Source organism: Oreochromis aureus, linkage group 7 (genome assembly GCF_013358895.1).
Source record: "Oreochromis aureus strain Israel breed Guangdong linkage group 7, ZZ_aureus, whole genome shotgun sequence".
Lineage (NCBI taxonomy): Eukaryota > Metazoa > Chordata > Actinopteri > Cichliformes > Cichlidae > Oreochromis > Oreochromis aureus.
The window spans coordinates 49160209-49180364 of NC_052948.1; the positions used below are offsets into that span (position 1 = coordinate 49160209).

General features: G+C 39.3%; 1 protein-coding gene across 3 annotated transcripts in view; it reads right to left on the bottom strand.

Moving 5' to 3' along the window:
• Positions 1–19468, bottom strand: part of kcnt1a (potassium sodium-activated channel subfamily T member 1a) — a 38507-nt gene extending 19039 nt beyond the window's left edge. For 2 of the 3 annotated variants that reach the window (XM_039614419.1, XM_039614418.1), the window contains exons 1-11: positions 19369–19468; positions 10971–11050; positions 8659–8806; positions 7280–7327; positions 6945–6993; positions 6219–6278; positions 5853–5927; positions 3214–3297; positions 2404–2498; positions 328–508; positions 86–250 (exon numbers count right to left, since the gene is read on the bottom strand). In XM_039614419.1, coding sequence (XP_039470353.1) covers positions 86–250; positions 328–508; positions 2404–2498; positions 3214–3297; positions 5853–5927; positions 6219–6278; positions 6945–6993; positions 7280–7327; positions 8659–8806; positions 10971–11050; positions 19369–19463 — 1080 coding nt within the window. In that variant the 5' untranslated portion in view covers positions 19464–19468. Of the gene's footprint in view, positions 1–85; positions 251–327; positions 509–2403; positions 2499–3213; positions 3298–5852; positions 5928–6218; positions 6279–6944; positions 6994–7279; positions 7328–8658; positions 8807–10970; positions 11051–15537; positions 15736–19368 lie in introns of those variants that run through there. The other variant, XM_039614420.1, reaches the window with a different exon arrangement.
• Positions 19469–20156: the final 688 nt, after the last annotated feature.

The window sequence follows — 20156 nt, forward strand, 5'->3', positions numbered from 1 at the left end:
GAATTTCTATGTAAATGGAGACACACCATGTCAGTCATTATCACTTGTAAGTAAACCTCAAGCATGCGTATGTAACAGTCGTTACCTGCAGTCGTGGATGAGCGTAGAATTCATTGAGAAAATCCATGAGCAGGTCTATTTTGAGTGCGCTGACACACAGCACAACATGTTTCTCTGTCTGTGCTCTGTGGCGGCTGTAATTCCCCCCAGACTTCTGTCTCTCCATCCACAGGTAGATCAGCTCTTCAAACTAACAAGCAGCAAGTGACGCAAAGGTCACACGAGGAAATGTAAACGGATCCAAAGATTATTTCACTATCTTCGTACCTGAAGAGGCAGCACCACCAGGGCCACGCAGATCATGATGACTACCAGTAACTGGGAAGGCCATATGCGGGGAGTCACATCTCCGAAGCCCACAGTGGAGAAGGTGACAATGCAGAAGTAGAACGAAGTGAAGAGGGAGAGGTTTTTGCCTGCTCGTTCCAGGTGCTGAATCCCACACGTGCTGTGTCAAACAGATTACACAGACCATGTATACAAACAAATACAAAGTCAGCATATACAGCTACAGCATGTAGGTTGGTTATGAACCTGGACATAGAGGCCACAAGGAGTAGATAAATAAATATGCTGTATTAACAACTAATACGCTTGTGTAAATAATAATAAAAAATAAACATTAAGCTTTTGTTTGTCATTTTGACTTCATAACTGATATTTGAATTCATTTTGAGCATTTTTCAGATAGCAAAAATGGTTTGGATCACTCTTCACCATTACAATTATACTTTAACCAGTAGTAGAAGAAATCAAAGCACAAAGCTGGTGAGTGCTTTTCTGCGTTTTCACTGTAAATTCTCATCTTTTAAAGCTGTTGCATCAACCTCCACTGTATAATCTGGGAATGTCTAAGTTCCTGTACGGCTATATCACTGAAATGTGATCTTGTACGCTTGTTTTGTACTCGGCTGTGGCAACAGTGTCACATTTACCAGGTCACAAAAAGCAAGAGTATACAGTAAGCTGAAATAACACCAAAGCACGGTGGATGCCAGGAGCTGTGACGTCACTTTTCTCACTGTGATGGCATCAGCCACACATGGGTAAATCAGTCCATTTGTTCACTTTATTAGTTTGGTTTGCAGTTTTCTTCATTAATCATTTTATTTAAACCTAACACTGATATTATGAGGCGCGCGCATAATAGCATTGTGTGGTTTTTCTAGAAATCTTTTCTGTTATATTAATTATGTTTCTCTCTCTTTGAGTTACCTAAGAACAAAATGCCTGCTCAGCAGGACCAACCATGTGCTTATCAGGAACGGGGGTGTTTTAGGTTTACTTATGTTATTCTGTGCTTAGTTAATATTAGTGTGTGTTTTTGTTTTCCCCCTATTCTGTGTAAATAGTTTGGCCAAACCACTATAAAATCTACCCTCATGTGTCTTTGGTTTTAGGTCAGTTTGTGAGTTAAGTTGTGTCCACTTTGTTTGTTTAAGTTTCTGGAAATTACTTTTTGTAGAGTTATATTTAGTTGACCTCTTTTATGGGCCCGCTAATTATGTTTTTGAATTTTGTCCTTTGAACCTTTTTGAGGGTTAAAATAAAGAAAACCCTTTTTGAAGACATTTTTTCCCGTGTCCTCTATGCCTTGGCTGCTTGGTCCCTCACACTCACGCACAGTTATTTGTGAGGTCGACAACAGGAAGCAGAAACTAGGCGTTAGTACCTGTAAACTGCATGCTTCCTAACGGCGGCAACTTCTTCATTTCTGTAAAGAAGTCAGACTGTGACTAAGAAAATGACTCTGCTTGACCCTTGATTTTTGACCTCAGTAAAAATTTCTTAACATGTTTATGGTCTCAATCGCTAGTTTTGAATCTTCTGTATAACATGATTTTCATTTTTAAATTTATGGCCCCATTCGGAGTTAAATAAAGCAGGGTATATTTTGGAGTCTGCCTGCCTTGTGATTGGCAGGTCGCTACCATACAAGCGTACAGAGTCGCTCAATTTCTCAGTCAGAGCCAACCATTGCTTGTCACCTCTGGTTTCCAAAAACCAAGATGCTGATGGTGAAAATGCTCAGCTCCAGGCTTCAAAACAACAGTTTATAAATTAACAGCTCACATAATCATGGTTACATCTGTGTTTTACGTACTGTCTATGAGTTTAACTACCCTGCAGTGAACTAAACAGCACTGTCAAAGTTATGCTCCCATAATTTTGGAATTATCTGGATCGCCATTTTTTGAATAGCTTAGTAATTATTAAGATTATAAATAAAAATCTGCACAGTTCTTTCACATTTCAGCACACACACAGAGAAACAAAATATGTTGCCACTCTGAACAGTATGGTTTTACAAACAGCTGACAGTCCCTGCAGAAGCAGGCTCACCCAGTGAAGACGAGGCAGAGCAGGGTGCAGATCAGAATGAGGACCTGGTTAAACATGGCTGAGTTGGTCCTCTGGATCGCTCGATGGACATCGTTCTACACCATAAACAACATACAGCAGTTATAGTTACAAACCCATTCATGTTCTTCTGCTTATCAAATTCAGAGTTATAGGGGGAGGCTGAAGCCTATCACAGCTGTCATAGGACGAGGTTGAACAGGTTGTGAATCTGTTGTAGGGTTAATACACAGAGACAGATAATAGGTCACATCTAGAGTCAATTTAGGATCTCTAATTAATCCAACCTCATGCATGTTTTCTGGATTGTGGGAGGAAGCTGGAATGCCTGGAGCAAACCCAAGCAGACACAGCGAGGACATGCAAAAGGACCCGTCTGGATTTGAACTAAGCTCTTCCCTGCTGTGAGGTGACAGTGAGTGCTACCACTGGACCACCGTGTCTCCCAAGGATACAAATGCTTAAAATCAGTAACACTGCGTGTACCCCTGTTCAATTTAATTGTGAATTAGTTTAGTGGTTGCAGATGCTTCTACTCTTGTATGCTCCCCACTGCAGTCTGCAGAGCAACATGATAAAATGCACACAGCACTGAAAATAATCCCTAATGAGCTCCCTCCTGTGTGCAGCACAAACAGAGCAGAGCCAATGAAGGCTTTTTTGTTGTTACAGTGTGGATGTCGGGGAGTACGAAGGCCTGTATAAATCAGTGCAGTTAAAACGTCTGAAGAAAACCAAGCTGTTGAAAACTGGTCTTTAATAGACAAAATTCAGTTAACTGCTTTGACTTACGATCATATTCTCCAAAGCACATTTGGCCAACCAGCAGTTGAGAAACACAGGAATGAAAATGTTCCTTATCGAGGGCCAGAAAATCTGAGGAGAGGTAGAAAACACTTCATTTCACAGTTTTCTCAAACAATAAAAACCTCACAGCAGTGGGGCATATGTCTGCAGCTTAAACGTGCTATCTGGGAAAATTAAAACTTTTAAGTATTACTGTGTAACGTTTTTATACCCAGAATCATTAAAGAGGAATACTCTGCACTGTCTTAGTCAGCTATAATGTTTGTAGTTCTATCTTCTCTGTCCATGTAGCTCAATCTGCACAAAATGTCAGTGTTACCTCTCTAGTACTTGTTGTGGTTGAGCATTTTCATATAAGAGTTAATCAAAGCAAGCATGCAGCATTATTTACAGCTCAGGCAAGGGCAATGATTTGAATGTTTACAGACTTAAAATTGTCATGACCCTCTTGTGACAGGTAGATGCACAATTGTCCTGCACATTGATGCAGTTTGGCACAAACAAACTAGTCCTTAATGAAACTTGTTTTATCTTTTAGAGTAGCAAGGCCAGGACTTCTTTAAAGAGACAATTCTGCTGAGCTTGAAATGATTATTTTTTTCTGGCCATCACAATCAAGGTGCCATCCATTAGAAAGTACACCCTCTTTAGATTCTATCTATCTTAATATAATAAAAAACATTATCTTAAGAACAGATAAATATATTTGGAGTAACAACAACATGACATATTACATCATGTCGTTATTTATTTAGCAAAGTAAGCCTAAGCAGAAGAGTGTGTAAAAAATTGAGTACACCCTACCAATCGGACCTAAGAGGTTATGTAGCACCCAGGTGCTGATAATCAAATGCACCTGATTAAGAGACCATCATTATGTGTGAGTACACCTAATGAGGGTAATACAGGAGCAGAAGTTTTTACATTTTGCTGGTCTACAGCATTCAGGTGTGTGTTAACACAATACAGAGGACGAAATAACTCAGCAACCATCTTTGAGAAGCAACTGTTGCTGCCCATCAATCTGGGAGGGAGTATTAGGAGTATTACGTCCATCATTTATACAATGCATACAATCCTTCATACAATGAGAATGATTCTTCAAAAGTGGAAAACATTCAAGATAGTGACCAATCTTCCCAGAAGTGGACATACACTGTAAAAAAAATCCTAATATAAAAGTATTTTACTGTGTATTTACATTTCAAATGTAAATTAACGTAAAATCACTGTAATGTAATAAAACATAATTTTCTTGTTTTTTAAATGTATTTGTCTGTACATATGCATATTTAGATTGTTAACATACATTCACAAATGTACCATGATTTCACAAATATGTGTCCGTTATTTGAAAGATTGAACTGTTAAATTCAAATGTAATGCTATGGAAAAATATATAAAATGATTCTCATAAACTTTTTTTACATCAAATAATTATTATTATTGTTGCTATTTAGGGCGATCGTGGCTCAAGAGTTGGCAGTTCGCCTTGTAATCAGAAGGTTGCCGGTTCGAGCCCCGGCTCGGACACTCTCGATCATTGTGTCCTTGGTCAAGACACTTCACCTACGGCCTACTGGTGATGGCCAGAGGGGCCGATGGTGCGATATGGCAGCCTCGCCTCTGTCAGTCTGTCCCAGGGCATGCAATCCATTATTGTTTAAACCAACTGTTAACTGTATATTTCTGTACATTTAAGTATTATTATTCATTGCCACATTTATTGACCTTGTTTATAGGTAATTTCATTGTTTAATCACATTAACATGTTCCTAATTTAATGTTTAAAAGCAAAAAACTGAAAATAACCGTATTTTTATGAGAAAGTTATTTTCTGTTATTTTATGGTATTATTTTGGCGCCCCAGCTGCCGGAATATTACTGTTTTTCTAGGATTTTTTTTAACAGTGTAGCATAACACCTTATACCAACTATCAAATCGTCACAGTGGAGGGGTGACGATTTGTTTATTTTGCAGCAACAGGTCCTGGGGACCTTGCAGTCTTAGAATCAACCACAAACTCCTCTGTATAGCAATAATTCCAGAGACCACATGTTTAACAGGACAATGAGCTCAAGCACAGCATCAAATCTATAACAAAGAAGCTGAAAAATAAAAGAAATAGGGTGTTCCGTTGTTCCAGTCAAACCAAAACCTGAGCCTGGTTCTGCCGGAGGTTTCTTCCTGTTAAAAGGGAGTTTTTCCTTCCCACTTTTGCCAAAGTGCTTGCTCATAGGGGGTCATATGATTGTTGGGTTTTTCTCTGTATGTATTATTGTAGGGTCTACCTTACAATATAGAGCGCCTTGAGGCGACTGTTGTTGCGATTTGACGCTGTATAAATAAATTAAATTGAGCTGAATTGAATTAAAAGAGCTGTGCATAAATAAACTGCAAAACTCAGTGAACTGAAGCAATGTTGCAGAAGAGAGTGGGCTAAAATTCCTCCACATCAATGTGAGAGAGTGATATAATCATACAGAAAATGATTGCTAACTATTAAGTTATTGCTGCTAAAAGTGATTCTACAAGCTTCTGAATCATAGGATGTGCTTAATTTTTCATAGAGTGCTTCTACATAATAAGGCACATTTCGGGGTTGTCATGGTAAAACTTTTACCGTAATGATGAAGGGAACTGTGTTGATCATCTCCAGAAGAAAGGACACCTGGAATATCTGCTCCCAAATGTTCCCCTAAAAGTAAAAACAGGCACAGACTTTTAACACTTTCATCTGTAAGCACACAAAAGACAGTGAGTCACTGCAGAGATTCATTGTTGTCTGTCACCCTGCAAAACCACTTATTCCTTCACCTCAGCCATATCCTGTAATTACTGTCTGTCTTTAATGTAGCCTTGACAAATGACTTGGTCTAATTGCACCACTTATGGATTGTCAATCTAGCACATTGTAAGTGATTAATTGTACAGAATGCATTAATCATGTTTGAAGCCAGAGTGCTTTTTTTAGCACACTCTGTCTTACCTTGTAACTCAGATACATTAGTAACATAGTCTCCAGGAAACTAATGATGGCCACAATCACCTGTGCAAAAACAGGAAATAAGACATACTTAATTATTTACAACAGCTTTGTCACAAATAATCTTCTAAGAATGACGCTCACTATGTTTTCACTTGATGATTAGACATTTATGGTTTGCATTAGACAGTCAATTATTTGGTCAACAGCACAACTGAAAGCAGAGATGGGATCACACCTGTTGCAACACCTGTCAATATGTTGATGTTCCGACCCACGACCCATGTAGTCACTGCTACACTGTTACCTGATCGTGTGAGTACGCATGGGTCGGAGAACCCCCGTCTTTAAAAATCGGCCATCATTTTCAACTACACACCTGTAAAGTATCTTGAATCTTGCACGGTTGTGACGCTATGCTGTTGAAATCTGTCCACAGACAGACAGACAGACAGACAGAGAGACAGATATACAGAGAGACAGACAGACAGACAGATAAAGACCTGCCCGAGTACTCAAAATGGCTTTGTGGTAGTTCCACTTACAGAAGATGTTTTCAGGACAATTTGCCACAGTGACACACACATGCACACACACAGACACTCACAAGGTGCAAACTGTACCAGCTGTGCCAATGAGGCCGGCAAACACGCACACACAAGTTTATGCAACTCAGTGAAAGTCATTGAAAGTTCTGCTTTATGTGCTCTTTCTTCTCTTGTGACTCACTTGAATGGCCCAGACAGGAACCTTCCTATCCACCCAGAAGATCAACTCCCTGACAGAGAAAGCACACAACAGTGACAATTGTACTACATTTAACAACAAATTCCCTCCAAATCAAAGAAAAATAGTACATGATTTGTGTCTATACCATCAGTGACAACGTGAGATAAACAGAAGACCAAGCTGGCAGGGATCTCTTTACATAAATGTTGATAAAAAGGGAACATCCGATAATGAAAACACCGATGGCCTGCCAGAATAACTAATAAGGTGAATGGAAGAAATGAGGTATCAGACCAAACAAAGAGCTGAAAGAAATCACACCTTTTGCTGCTTACCAGTTAATTTCTCTGTCCTGCACTGAACCGTTCCACTGACAGTCGACACTGTGGAGTAGTGATGATGGTAAGGGAGGATATATCACAGGATGAAACATACATTTATTTATTAATTATAATTTGATTTGTGTAAGAATTAAAGCACACAACAAGCCAATTAATCAAGTTAACCACCCAAAGGAGCTGGCCAGCTCCTGACATAGATAACTGTATGGAGAAGAGAAAAAGCTTTATTTTCTGTCTTATAAACAAATCTTTACTTTATCTATTGGTCTTACAAGACTTATATATCTTCAGTCATCAAAGTGGACCCTTTGTTATATTTCTCATATAACAAAATGTTTATCCATTCCACCGCCTATTATCCACTTATTCAATTTAAGGTGTGGGGCGGCCAGAGCTCATTTCAACTGTCGCAGGGTTCATGCAAACAGACACAGACACTTTTATACTCACACCTACAGCCAATTTAGAATCACTGTAATTAGGATTAACCTGAAATGCCTGACATTTGGACTGTGGGAGTAAGCCAAACTAATCCTGGGAGAAACCACGCAATGCAAAATCCACACAGAAAGGCCGCACACTGCTGGTGGAGTCAAGCCCAGGAGCTTCTTGTTCTGAGGTGACTATCTCTGGTATCGAAATCTGATTCCCAGTTACCCATGGTCACAACAGCAGGTAGATAAAGCACAGCAAAAAGTTGATAGGGCAGACACTGAAATGAGACATGACCTCTACAGATCACCACTGACTGGCCTAAAGTTATCTAGAGTCACTAAGAGGCGACTCTAGATGAACAGATGCAAACTGGGAGGTCTGCACTCGTTTGCATGTAGTAGCTCTAGAATTGGCAGTTTTACACATTATATTTATTCAATTCATAATAATTTGGTTTTTAAAAAAATGAGAAAGGGACCACTTTCATGAGTAAATCATAGTATGTGACATTTAGGTCTTATGATGCGTACAATAGCTACAGTATCCTATATATAGTATCGCACATTGAGCATGCTGTGTCATCTAAAGGACACCAAAGGAGGCTGCTGTTGCTGTGATTATGCAGACTCCAGGGCTTCTAAACAGATATTATGATCCCGACCTGTGGAACAGTCCTCCTACATATAATATGCAGAGCAACCTTAACCAGTAACCTTATATTCAGTACTTGGCATTTTATTTGCAGTTTAGCTTATTTTTTCGCCTTTTTTGTTGCTTTCCTTTAAAGAATTAATCAACTGCAATGAATGAATAACAAATCTTAACATTATAATTGTTTTTTTCATTTTTTCAGAGTGTTGTGATAACACTGTGTTAGAATGTGCTTGATAAAAATCCTCGACTTGACCTGAAAACCTTTGTCTTTATTTTAAACAAACCATTTGTTGTTGCCACTGGGAGCGTTTTGCTGCGCGGCGCTGTGGCTGGCGCCTGCGCTCTGAGCGGGGTTGTCTGTCATCACTCTGATGATGTACAGCAGACAGGTGAGCAGCTTCAGGGAGAAGTTGAACACACGAATCCTGAGGCCTGAAGGCAAAAGAAAATAAGATTTTTTATAAATAAATTTTATTTGTAAATAAGATTTATTGTGACCGTGTGTACACAGGCTTTCCTGAGTTTAAGTTTAAACTGCATTTAACACAGTGTCATTTCTTCAAAGTAAATCTCTGACAGATAAGGAAAAAACATCTGGGATTCTCCACAGGTGTTCCCATACAGTGGTGGAAATAATCATTTGATCCCCTGGTGAATTTGTAAGTTTGCTCACTTCCAAAGAAAAGAAGTCTCTAATTTTTATAACATCTTTTTAAAATAATTTTTATAGTTTAATGGAGAGAGTCAAAATATCAACCAAAAATCCAGAAAAAACAAATTACATGAATGATATCATTGATCTGCATGTCAGTGATTCTTAAGCAAAGTCTAACTTAATACTTGGTGGAGAAACTGTTGTTGGAAAGCACAGCAGCAATATGTTTCTTGTGGCTGCTCACCAGGTTTCACCCATCTCAGGAGGAAGTTTGTTCCACTCCTCTTTACAGAAACTCTCTAAATCCTTTAGGTTTCTTGGTTGCTGCTTGGCAACTCAAATGTTCAGCTTCCTTCACAGATTTTCTATAGGACTGAGATCTGGAGACTTGCTAAGCCACTCCATAACCTTAATTTGCTTCTTCTTTAATTACTCCTTTGTTGGCTCTGTGGTTTGTTTTAAGTCACTGTCATGCTGGAAGACCCATTAAAGACCCATCTTCATTGTTCTGGCTGAGAGAAGGGATTTTATGGTACACGGCCATTGCCCCATCAATCTGATGAAGGTGTCCATCATCGGATTGCCCCAAACAGCCCCAAAGCACAATGTTTCCACCTCTGTGCCTGACTGTGGGGATTGTGTTCTTTGTATCATATTCAGCAACCATCTCCCTCCAAACACAAACACAAAGAGCTCAATTTTGGTTTCATGTGACCATAGCGCTTTCTTCCAAGGCTTCTCTGAATCATTTAGATCTTTTTGCAGACCGGTTTAATTTCAGACAATATTTTCACAGACCGGCCATTAAGGTGTCGCTGATAAATACAACAAAATAAAATGATTCGACCAAGACAAAAACTGTGCTATTTTGTAAATATAATAATAAACACAAATTCACTGTGTAATTGTGTAACTTTATTAGCAGCGTCCTCCTGAAATGCGCCAACAACATTGAGAGCAACATCCTCCTCTCTGCCCCTTAATGCTCTCTGGTCGCTATGGTAATGTGTAAATATTTATTTCAAAATAAGACACACGATACCAAACAACTCACGGACCAGGGGTTAGGGACCGCTGATTTAGATGTTCACTGGCAAACCTAAGATGGGCCTGTACATGTGCCCAATTGAGCAGGGGGACATTGCAGGTGCAGCAACATATCTATCTATATCAATTCCTTACAGTGTAGTAGTGTGTTACCAGCGGAGTTCTTGGTGACTGTGGCCCCAGCTGCCTTAAGATCATTAACAAGCTCCACCCATGTGGTTTTTGGGTGATCCACCACCTTTCTAATGATCATCCTATGAGGTAAGATCTTGCATAGAGCTCCAGACTGAAGGCGACTGATGGTCATTTCATATTTCTTCCATTTCTGAATAATCACACCAACAACTGTAGCCCATTCCAGCCTTGTGCAGGTCTACAATCTCATCCCTGATGTCCTTTGGCAGATCTTTGGTCTTGCCCATGGTGGTGGAGCGGTTGGAATGGATGAAACAGATTCTGTGGGCAGGTGTGCTTTATACACATAATGAGTTGAGATCAGGACCATCTCTAATTGCTTGGCTGATTTTTTGATTGATTGCAATTGACACACGGCCAATCTGCAGGAATCAGAATAATTCTTGCTGGGTTGTAGAGGATCAAATATTTATTTCACTCAGTGACATACAAATCAATTCACAATTCTTCATATAATGAGTCCTTTCTGGATTTTTAATTGATATTCTGTCTTGCTCCATTAATATATAACTACCATGAAAATTTGAAAGTGTTCTTTAGAAGTGAGCAAATGTACATATTCAATCATTATTTCCCCTTCTTTATGCATCTAGGTCTTATTATGCACAGCTTTCTGGGTTTGCTTTTGTTGTGTTGCCCTTTCAATTAAGCAGCACTCAGCATAAGAACATGAGATGGTGGCCGGCACCATCCACTTACTTGATCTTTGGTTTTTGATGAAGAAAAGCTTCAGGCGCTCCTTGAAGGTGTTTTCGTTCACATAAAACTCTACCTGCACCCTAACAGGTAAGAGAGGGAGAGATACAGTCACACAGCAGCATTAACAGAGATACGAAGATGTTTTTCAAAACGACGACGTTAATACAGCATGAATATTCATAATGCTGTTTTTGTAATTATCTGCCTGAGGAGAGTTAGGTAATTAGCTGTGTCTGATTTAGTTTCCAATTACATGACAGGACTCCTGTAGGCCAGGCAGCGTCAACTGAAGAAACCAAAGAGCAGCTGCTAGTGTGGAGCATCATTTTAGCCAGGAGTGAAGTTAAAAGAGAAGAAGGTAAATATTTTTGCATATTTTTTGTATTCAAGATAACAACATTCATATTTTAAAAGGAGAATGATAAGATAAGATAAGATAAGATAAGATAAGATAAGATAAGATAAGATAAGATAAGATAACACAGCCTAGTTTTTTTTCTATTCCTCTGATATCATCATTAAAAAGGTCATATAGTAGATGGGAACTGTTTATGCAGATATCACTGTGTCAGTGACATCTATCAGTGGCACTGCAGGATTTCCATATCAGACCAAAGCATGTTTTATGATGAGAAATCCAACATCCAGAATGGATGAAAAGACGCGCTTGTGCATAAATGAATATTAGATTTGTTTTTGCACCATCCCACAGAAGGATTACACATGTTGTGCGAGACATTGTGCACACCCGTTTGTATTTGCTATTAAGAATGATATAATGAAGATGAAAATGTATATTCATCAGTGACTCCTTTACAAATTAACTGTGGTTATTGAGAAAATATCTTGAGTGTGAGGAGATTCATTTTTATTCTGGTATGCCTTAGTAACATTTTCAATTTCTCTCATCCTACTCCTGTTGCTGCTCATATTTATGCTAAATGAGAAATCACTGCATCTCCCCACACAGCTGCGTTTGTGCACTCTCAAAGCTGTCAAAGACTGATCCTCCTGCATCCCTGTGACAGCATCAGCCCATCCATCAGGTTTTGATGTGGAGGTCCAATCTAGTTTGAGTGCCTGTGACATTTTTTCAAACTGTCGTGACTCCCAAAGAAAAACAACACAGGCACAATGAGAACATGAAAACTCCAAAAAAGAAGACACTTCAAATGTAAGACCCTGTTGCCAACAACTGACTGCCTGTGCTACTGTATAGTTTGGCTTATTACTCGTGCCAGCTGGTGAGATGCTTGAGTCAATATAGTACTGTGCAAAATTTTTGAGTCACCCCTATTTTCTTATATTTCTCTTTGAAGGAGGAAGACTTGCAACTTCTTTAAGGTTGTCTTGAACAAAGGTTCACCAGACTTTCTGAAGGACTTTCAAAATTTTTCTTGCTGTTTTTTCACCAATACTAATTTTAAGTCCAGTCCTTACACCTGACCATTTTCAGAGGATTGTTTTATTATTATTATTACTATTATTATTACTATTATTATTATTATTATTATTATTATTATTATTATTATTATTATTATTAAGCCACTTACTGTAACACTGACCTATGAATCATTCAAGCATTAAAAAAGGAATCAAACTGAGGGGATGAAAAAGCATTGTGCCTACACATACCAGAAAACTTAGCAAAGAACCCTTATTAAATGGTATCTTTAGGCACTTTGTTAGAAGTTGGACGAGGATAAAATAGTTTTTGAAGCAACAAGGTGATTCCCAGAGAGCTCTTAGCTAAACACTTTGCATATATCTGAGGAAACAAAGTTTGAAGAAACTGGACAGTCGAGTCGAGGATAGCTGAGGATAAACTCATAAGTGGCAGGTCTAATGAAGTACACATGAACAGTATTTTAAAGTCATGTCATTAAGAAATAGGGAGGGTAAATCTAGCAAAGGCCTGACAAAAGACCTGAGAGTTGCATCTAGCCCTTCCAATTATCCATCTACTATTCAATGAAACCTTATCAGAAATGGTCTCAGTGCAAGGATGGCTGTCAAGAAGACATTCTTAAGGAAGCTGCTTGGCAATAGCTTCATTTTTCAGCGAGGTGATAATCCCAAACACACTTTCAATTCAGTAAAAGCATACCACACAGTGAAAACTAAAACACACCAGGATCTGCTGAGAAATGGCCTCATCAGATCCTGGCCTCAACATTATTGAAACAGTGTGGGATCATATTGACAGAGGAGGGAACAAAGGGTGGCCTATATCCAAAAAAGAGCTTTGAATGTCCTTCAAGAAGCCTGGAGAACTATTTCTGAAGACTACTTAAAGAAATGACCATAAAGAGAGTTGAGGCTGTGCTGAAGGTCGTCAAACCAAATATTGACTTTTGTTAGAATTCTACCAACTCTGTTTTATCTCATTTACCTTATTTCCATCTATGTTTGCACAACTCAATAAATCAGTGCATCTGTTTCTCATTTTCTTAGTAAAGTATAAGGAAATAAAGAGTGGCTGAAGATTTTTCCAAAGTGCTGTATAGATCATCAAATTATGCTAAATCCAAACTAGCTGGGATTAGGAGAGATTCCTTGGGAAAAAGAATCTCTCTTGTAAGTAGCCTGTGGCCCCCTGGGGGCTGGATCTTAGCTGAGCTGACACGGGCTGGAAGATGGGAAGAACTGAGGACAGCACAAACTATTACAGGGCTAACACAGGAAGAAAGGCAACCACCACACACTCTCACATCCACACATACATCCAATTTAAAATCACGAATTAACTTAACAAGCATGTTTTTGGACTGAAAGAGAAAACCAGAACACCAGGGGAAACCCACACAGGTAAAGAAAACACATAGAAAGAACCAGTGAACCAGGAGGTTCAAAAACAAGCTCCTTGCTGTGAGGCAACACTGCTAACCACCAAATCCCCTCATTTTTACTTTTTTTTTTTTTTTTAACAACCTATTTAACAATATCGCAATAATCATTTCACCAGATACATTTTCAGGATAAACTACAACACTAGCAAACTCAAACTTTCCTGTTATAAGAAAGACCAAAGGTTAAAATAAGATTTCATAAACATTTTGTAAGACAGAGCAAAACACAAAAAGAGAGAAAGTGCAAAAACTCCTTTGGTAGCTATGAATGAAAGAGAATTTCAGTGCTGTCTTCACAGTACTGTTTTCTGATGGATGGGCATGGGAAGGAATGAAAAGGAAGGCATGAGAGAGATTAGCAGGATTTCAGAAAGGGTGAAAAACTGCAACGCTTCACTGATGCTCCATTAATCTCAAGTTTTGGCTTGTGGCTGAAAGGATCACAGTGGAAGGGAAAAGGCGGTGTGGGTTGTTGGATGCGGCACTAAAACGGCTATTTCAGGTCTGCACGACACTAAAACTACATCACAGTGATGGAAACCCTTCAGTGAAAAAAAACTGAGAGAACCGCTCTGCGATGAGAACTAAAAACATCTGTAACATGTGGCCAGCAGCAAGACAGAGATGGGCTCTGGAGGCAGAAACACTTCAAATGAGAGGCTGTGCTGTCGTATATGAGAGTCCTACAGATTGCTCTCTGTCTGTCTGTCTGTGTCTGTCTGTCTATCTCGCCCGTATACCCTCCCACGCATACATAGGCCTAATGGGTACAAGTAATGGCCCTTAATCAGCTCCTGTTGAGCACACAATTACGAACTGAAGAGGTCTGATATTAGTCATACTGCAGTGTCACGTCGGAGTTTCAGGCAACAAGACGCACAATTCTGTGACCAATTAGATCGTTTTAAACGCCTGCTTGTGGCTCAGCGAGTGTGTGTGATCATTGCCTCGCTTTCATTAAATCAATGCAGCTCGAGGGGTTCATCAATAACAGCATAGACCTGTTGCTTCCAATCCAAAAGGCCATTCATCAATTGACAGAAAATATATGGATTAATATATATGTAAAAAGTCCTCAAGCAAAAAGTCCCAAAAATCTCACAAACTTTCAGTTAATTTGTTTTTTCTTCTCATGACACTAAACTGACTTTCAAATTACCGCTAAAACAAATCAGTTATTGGTACGACTGAAACAAAATGTACAAAGATTCAGTTCTTGTGCGTCTCAGCAGTCAACATTTGTGCGTTTTCGTGACTGAAGATCTTTCCGTTGTCAACTACTTTAAATAGTCACCTTGCAAATTCGCGAGTGGGGGCTTTCACACTTGAACAAAAGAGGTACAGGAGTAACTGAGAACATAATAATCCACAATAACGACCTTAAAATACGGTTTTACTTTATATAATAGCAGAAGTGCCGATGCGTAAAACAAGAAATGACTTTCTGATCCTGGCCACTATAAATAAATAAATAGGAAGTTTTTTTGTTTGTTTATTTTTCCATCGCTTATCAAACTCCTGGTTATCTCCTAATAACTCCCAATACATAATAACTACAACTCTTCCCGCCTGAAAATAATAATTCACAGCAAAGAGAAGAAAAAAGCCTTGGACAGCATTATTCCCCCGCCTCTTTACCGGCGCATTCATTTCCATTAACATTTGGACATCGTGCGCACTTCGGAGGGTAAACTGGTCTCCGCTTCGCGTGGCCCTACCTCTGCCCAGCGTCACCACTACCAAACGCGTCCGACCTCCAGGTTGGGATGAGGATCTCCGGATCCATCGTGCAGGACACCTGTAGCTGCGTCGTGCAGCCAGTTTGAATTCCTACAGATGACCAACGTGCCTCACTGCAGCTCTAAAATACCAGCACAGCACTGCCGGATGATGAACTGATTTGAGCTTTAACTTATGAAACGACAAAGATAAGAAGCTAAAAATAAGAAATCATAGACGAAGCGTTTTGGGGTTTTTTTTAATTTTCAGCTTGTTGGAGTATTTTTAGAAATATATTCCCGCAGCCGCTCTCTCGTTTTTATTTTTTATTTTTTCCCTTCTTTGCGCGGGCCTGTTGCCACAGCAACGTTGCTTTGACAGGAATAACCCTAACTGCTGCTGCTGCAGCATGGTCCTCTCCAGCAGCACAAAGCTGTAAACATTCACTGTGCCATATCAGAGAGATTGTCAGATGAACTCGGATTTGTCTTAATTTGCTGTTGGCATCAGCAGCATGTCAGCAGGCTACCCTCAGCCTGTTGGAAGGAAGTTTTCATGACTCGGAGCTCGTACAGTCACAATGAATGTGCCGCCTTGCAGTCTGTTCTTCTGTCTGATCATGCTAAACACAAGTTGGTGATGACGCTCGCTTTGCTCTGCAGGATGTGGTGGATTGGGACAAAAACAGAAAGATGATGCACTTTTACAAAAAAATGAACAGGCAGTGCAGATGAAAGGAAAATCAAGAGGACTGCTCTGGCAGTCACCCTCCCTTCAGTCTCCCACCTCTTTGTCTCCTCTAAATTTGCGATGTCTGAAGTACTAATTTATAGATGACCTCGCCCCCAGCAGTCAGTGCTTTTGAAAATAGGAGGAAAGGCCATCCCTCTTGAACCCCCTTTCGCCCACACCAGTACAGCCACTCAGTGTGGCTTCTGAGTTGCACGTGAACACCCTTACATCACAGCCTCTGCCTCTAAGATACATCATGGTGTTCAGAATCACAAAGTTTAGATGAAAATCAGGTAGGGGATATTCAAGGCAAGGCAGTGAAACAAGGCTCGGGGGCCAGAATTGGTCTGGCAAAGACTCCAATCCAGCTCAGTGGAAGGCTTTGGAAAATCCAATGGGGGGCATAGATTACGAACGTTTAACAATATTTTCATGTTTTACAGCTTTTTCTATTAATAAATAACTTTATCATAGCCATTTATACTACTTCAAAAGTTACATAATAGATAAACAATTAATATCTACTTTAGATATTTTCTACTACAGACAAAACAAGCTTTAATATAATACAAGACAGTCTGGGCAATGAACCTTTTCTGTTATTTTGCACATTTATCATGTAGCAAACTGAGACATATTTTTGAAATTGGACTCAGTTGTGGCAAATTATGTTGCCACTACTGAGTGTTGATTCTTTTAGAAAGGAACCTTTGAGTGACGGATGATTCCCCGGACAGATGTGACCGGTGACATTTGGGGTTTCAAGAGAAAGCTCTTGACTTGACCACTGGAACGCTAACCTGAAGCATCAGTCACCTATAAACAACACTATCTCCTAAGGACAGAAGATGCGTTCATTTGCAGGGACAGAATAAAAAAAAAAGACGGGAAACCATTTAAATAGGAGCTGGAAAGGTTTGCAGCTTTCTCGAAGAGAAAACGAGGATAGCTGTGAGGACAGCTGGAGAAAAGGTCATCTTTGACTAAAAGCATTGGCAGAGCTTGTTGTTATTCCTCATCAAACAAAACAGATATGACAAATATTACAAACAGCTCTACAGTCTGAAATGCTTGCTGCTGCTGTTATCACTTCTAAAATTACATCTGATCATACCTCTCCAGCGGTCCATCTGGAGAACACGCAATTATGCACTGAATAAACATCCCGAGGATGTTTTAGCTTTTTAGCTGACTTACCCAAATTATGGACGTCAATTCACTTCAAAACTTAATGCTGTAACAGAAAAAAGAGTGCTTATTTCTTATTTTTTGAGCTTGTGCCTAAACTAATGAAGAAGAAGGATCTCTAAATTCCCTAAAGTAAAATGTTTTTTAATCTCAGGATGGAAACCAGTGAAGCAGATCTCAGAAAAACAGAAGCAGACTGCTGCTGATCACATCTATCACGCACAGATGCTGCAGCTGAGTAGAGCGCTGAAGGCAGTAGATGAGGAAAGACAGAAAGACCGACGGAGAGATCTCATTTTCAATTCTGACAGTGAATTAGGTCACAATGTTGTCGCAGAAAAGAAAAATGTGTTTCAAGTCAAACTTCTTCAGTCTTCAAATACGTACACAGACACCTGCTCCACAGCTTCTCATGTACCGCCCTCTTATTCAGCACCACGGACAGCGCCTCAAATCCTGCTACGTTTCTGGCCCCTTTTAAACACAAACACCACTTACACCGGAAAAAGAGAACACTTCAAACTGTGCTTCTCTGTGCTAAAGTCTGGAGGGGGCAAACACTGGTAAACACTCAATGAACAAAGCCTTTTCAGCAACTACAAAGAGGTGAATCAAGTGGGGTTGAACTCCAAATAACAGTATTTGTCAGGAGTAAAAAATAAAAAAAGAGGTCTGGCAATCAGCGCGCTTGATAAGTGAAAGCAACATGAGCGGACGACCAACAGAGCTGTGATGAGATCAAATCATGTGTGACACATGATTCAATTTACTTGTTTTTTTTCATCCTGTATATTTCTAGGGGCTGCTGCAAATAAAACACTAATAACTTACATAAAATTCAAACAAGTGGAGTCAAAAATTAACAACAACAGCAGCCACTTAAAATAAAACGGGGAATAATGGATGTGTGCTCTTTTTTTAGATGTCGTCATTTTACACTACTTCACTTAATGCTATTTCATAACGTTTTATAAAGGCTACTGACCAACATAAATTCATTTGATAATTTATTACCACAGTTATTAGATTTATCTTCACAAAATGGTGCAAAAAGAAACCAAGGTCTTCTTTTCATTATTATTAGATTTATCCCAAAATAGTCCACATTAAACAGGAGGAAAGCAGCATATTTTTAACAGTTTTCTTTAAAGATTACAGCTGCTTGCTTCGGGATACAAAACTAAGTAGGACAGCTAACCAAATCCGACAAAAAAACATCCACCATTTAACTCAACTGTTACACTTGCTTGCTGAGAGAATGCTAGTTAGCAAATAATGTTAACTAACTAACATTAATCATTCACTAAAGTAAAGTAAAAATGACATCAATAGCCAACCTTATTGGGCAAACAGCTGTTTGCTAAACGTAAAGAAATGGTGCATTGAAAGGATAAAAAGCTGACATGTTAGCTATAATACTTATAATACTTAAAGTAACAACTGAATGTTGAAATAACTCAAATTAGTAAACTACAAATAGCAAAACAGCTAATTTTATATGAAAAAAACCTAAGAGTTACAAATAAATGTTGCAACAGCTCAACTTAGATGAGTACAAAGCAATAAACAGCTAACATAGGTAGCTCAGCTAAGGGTCAATAGTCAAAATAATTTGTTAAAAGTAATAGGCAAACAGCAAAAGTGCTGAATTTAAGAGACAATTACCTGAAATGCTAAGCTAAATGCAATGTTGAGAAATTGCTAAATTGGTCCATAGACAGTTGAAATATTAGGCTACCTATAACACCCATTATAAAGGTTATATGTCTATGAGCTGATGCGTCTGTCAGAATTGCACAAATTTTAAGTTTGACAGTTTCTTCTCAGCTTACTTCTTTCAGTTCCTGACCACCTCAAACACCACGTCTCAGCCAAGCTTGTGTGAGTTACAAGCAGAGCTTCCTACCTACCTGTCATCATTCGGGAAGCTCTGGTCCCCAAGAAGAAGGTCTCTGAAGCGGAAACGGGGCGGCAGAGGAGGCACCTCGCTCTCTAGCTGCTCCATCTTGAGGGTAGAGATGTCTAAGATAACCCCAGTACTGCGGCTGCTGTTTTTGGTCTGGAGCGGGGCTGGGGATGAGCTGGGGGGAGGGACAGGAGAAAAGTAAAGAAGCAGAAGGCAGAGAAAGTTGTGCAAAAGTGAAGGAAGCCGGTTGAGCCAGTCGAGCCAATGTTGAAAGCAAATACGAAGCACAAGGAGAAGGAAAGGAGGCAAGAAAGGTAAACATGGGATGGAAAAGTGCAGTTGACGGGGCCCGGGTATGGGGTTACAGAAAATTAGACCAAAAAGGATAATGCCCCTAATGAACACTTTATATTGTACTGTAAAGTATATATTTTTGTATTTTTAGTAAAGATAATCCCAAACAATGACCTTTGCAGCTAAAATCTTTGTGTAATGAAGAACCAGCCAACATTTGTTCACCTAAAGCTCCATGCATTGTGGCTTCTTCACTATCCTGGGACAGATGCAGGGACAGGCTAAAATGCTGCTGCTGTGTGATGATTCAGGCTTAAAAGCAGAAATTAGCATGCATTCAAGGTTATGTCGCTCCTGTGCTGCTTACAGACCATAGAAGGCAGACCTGAGTACTTTCCACAACTTTATTAATAGGATTTAACTAAGAGTAACGTTTGCTTCTTTAGATTAACAGAGTATACACATGCTTGCATGAAATGGAAAAAAATACCCTTTTTT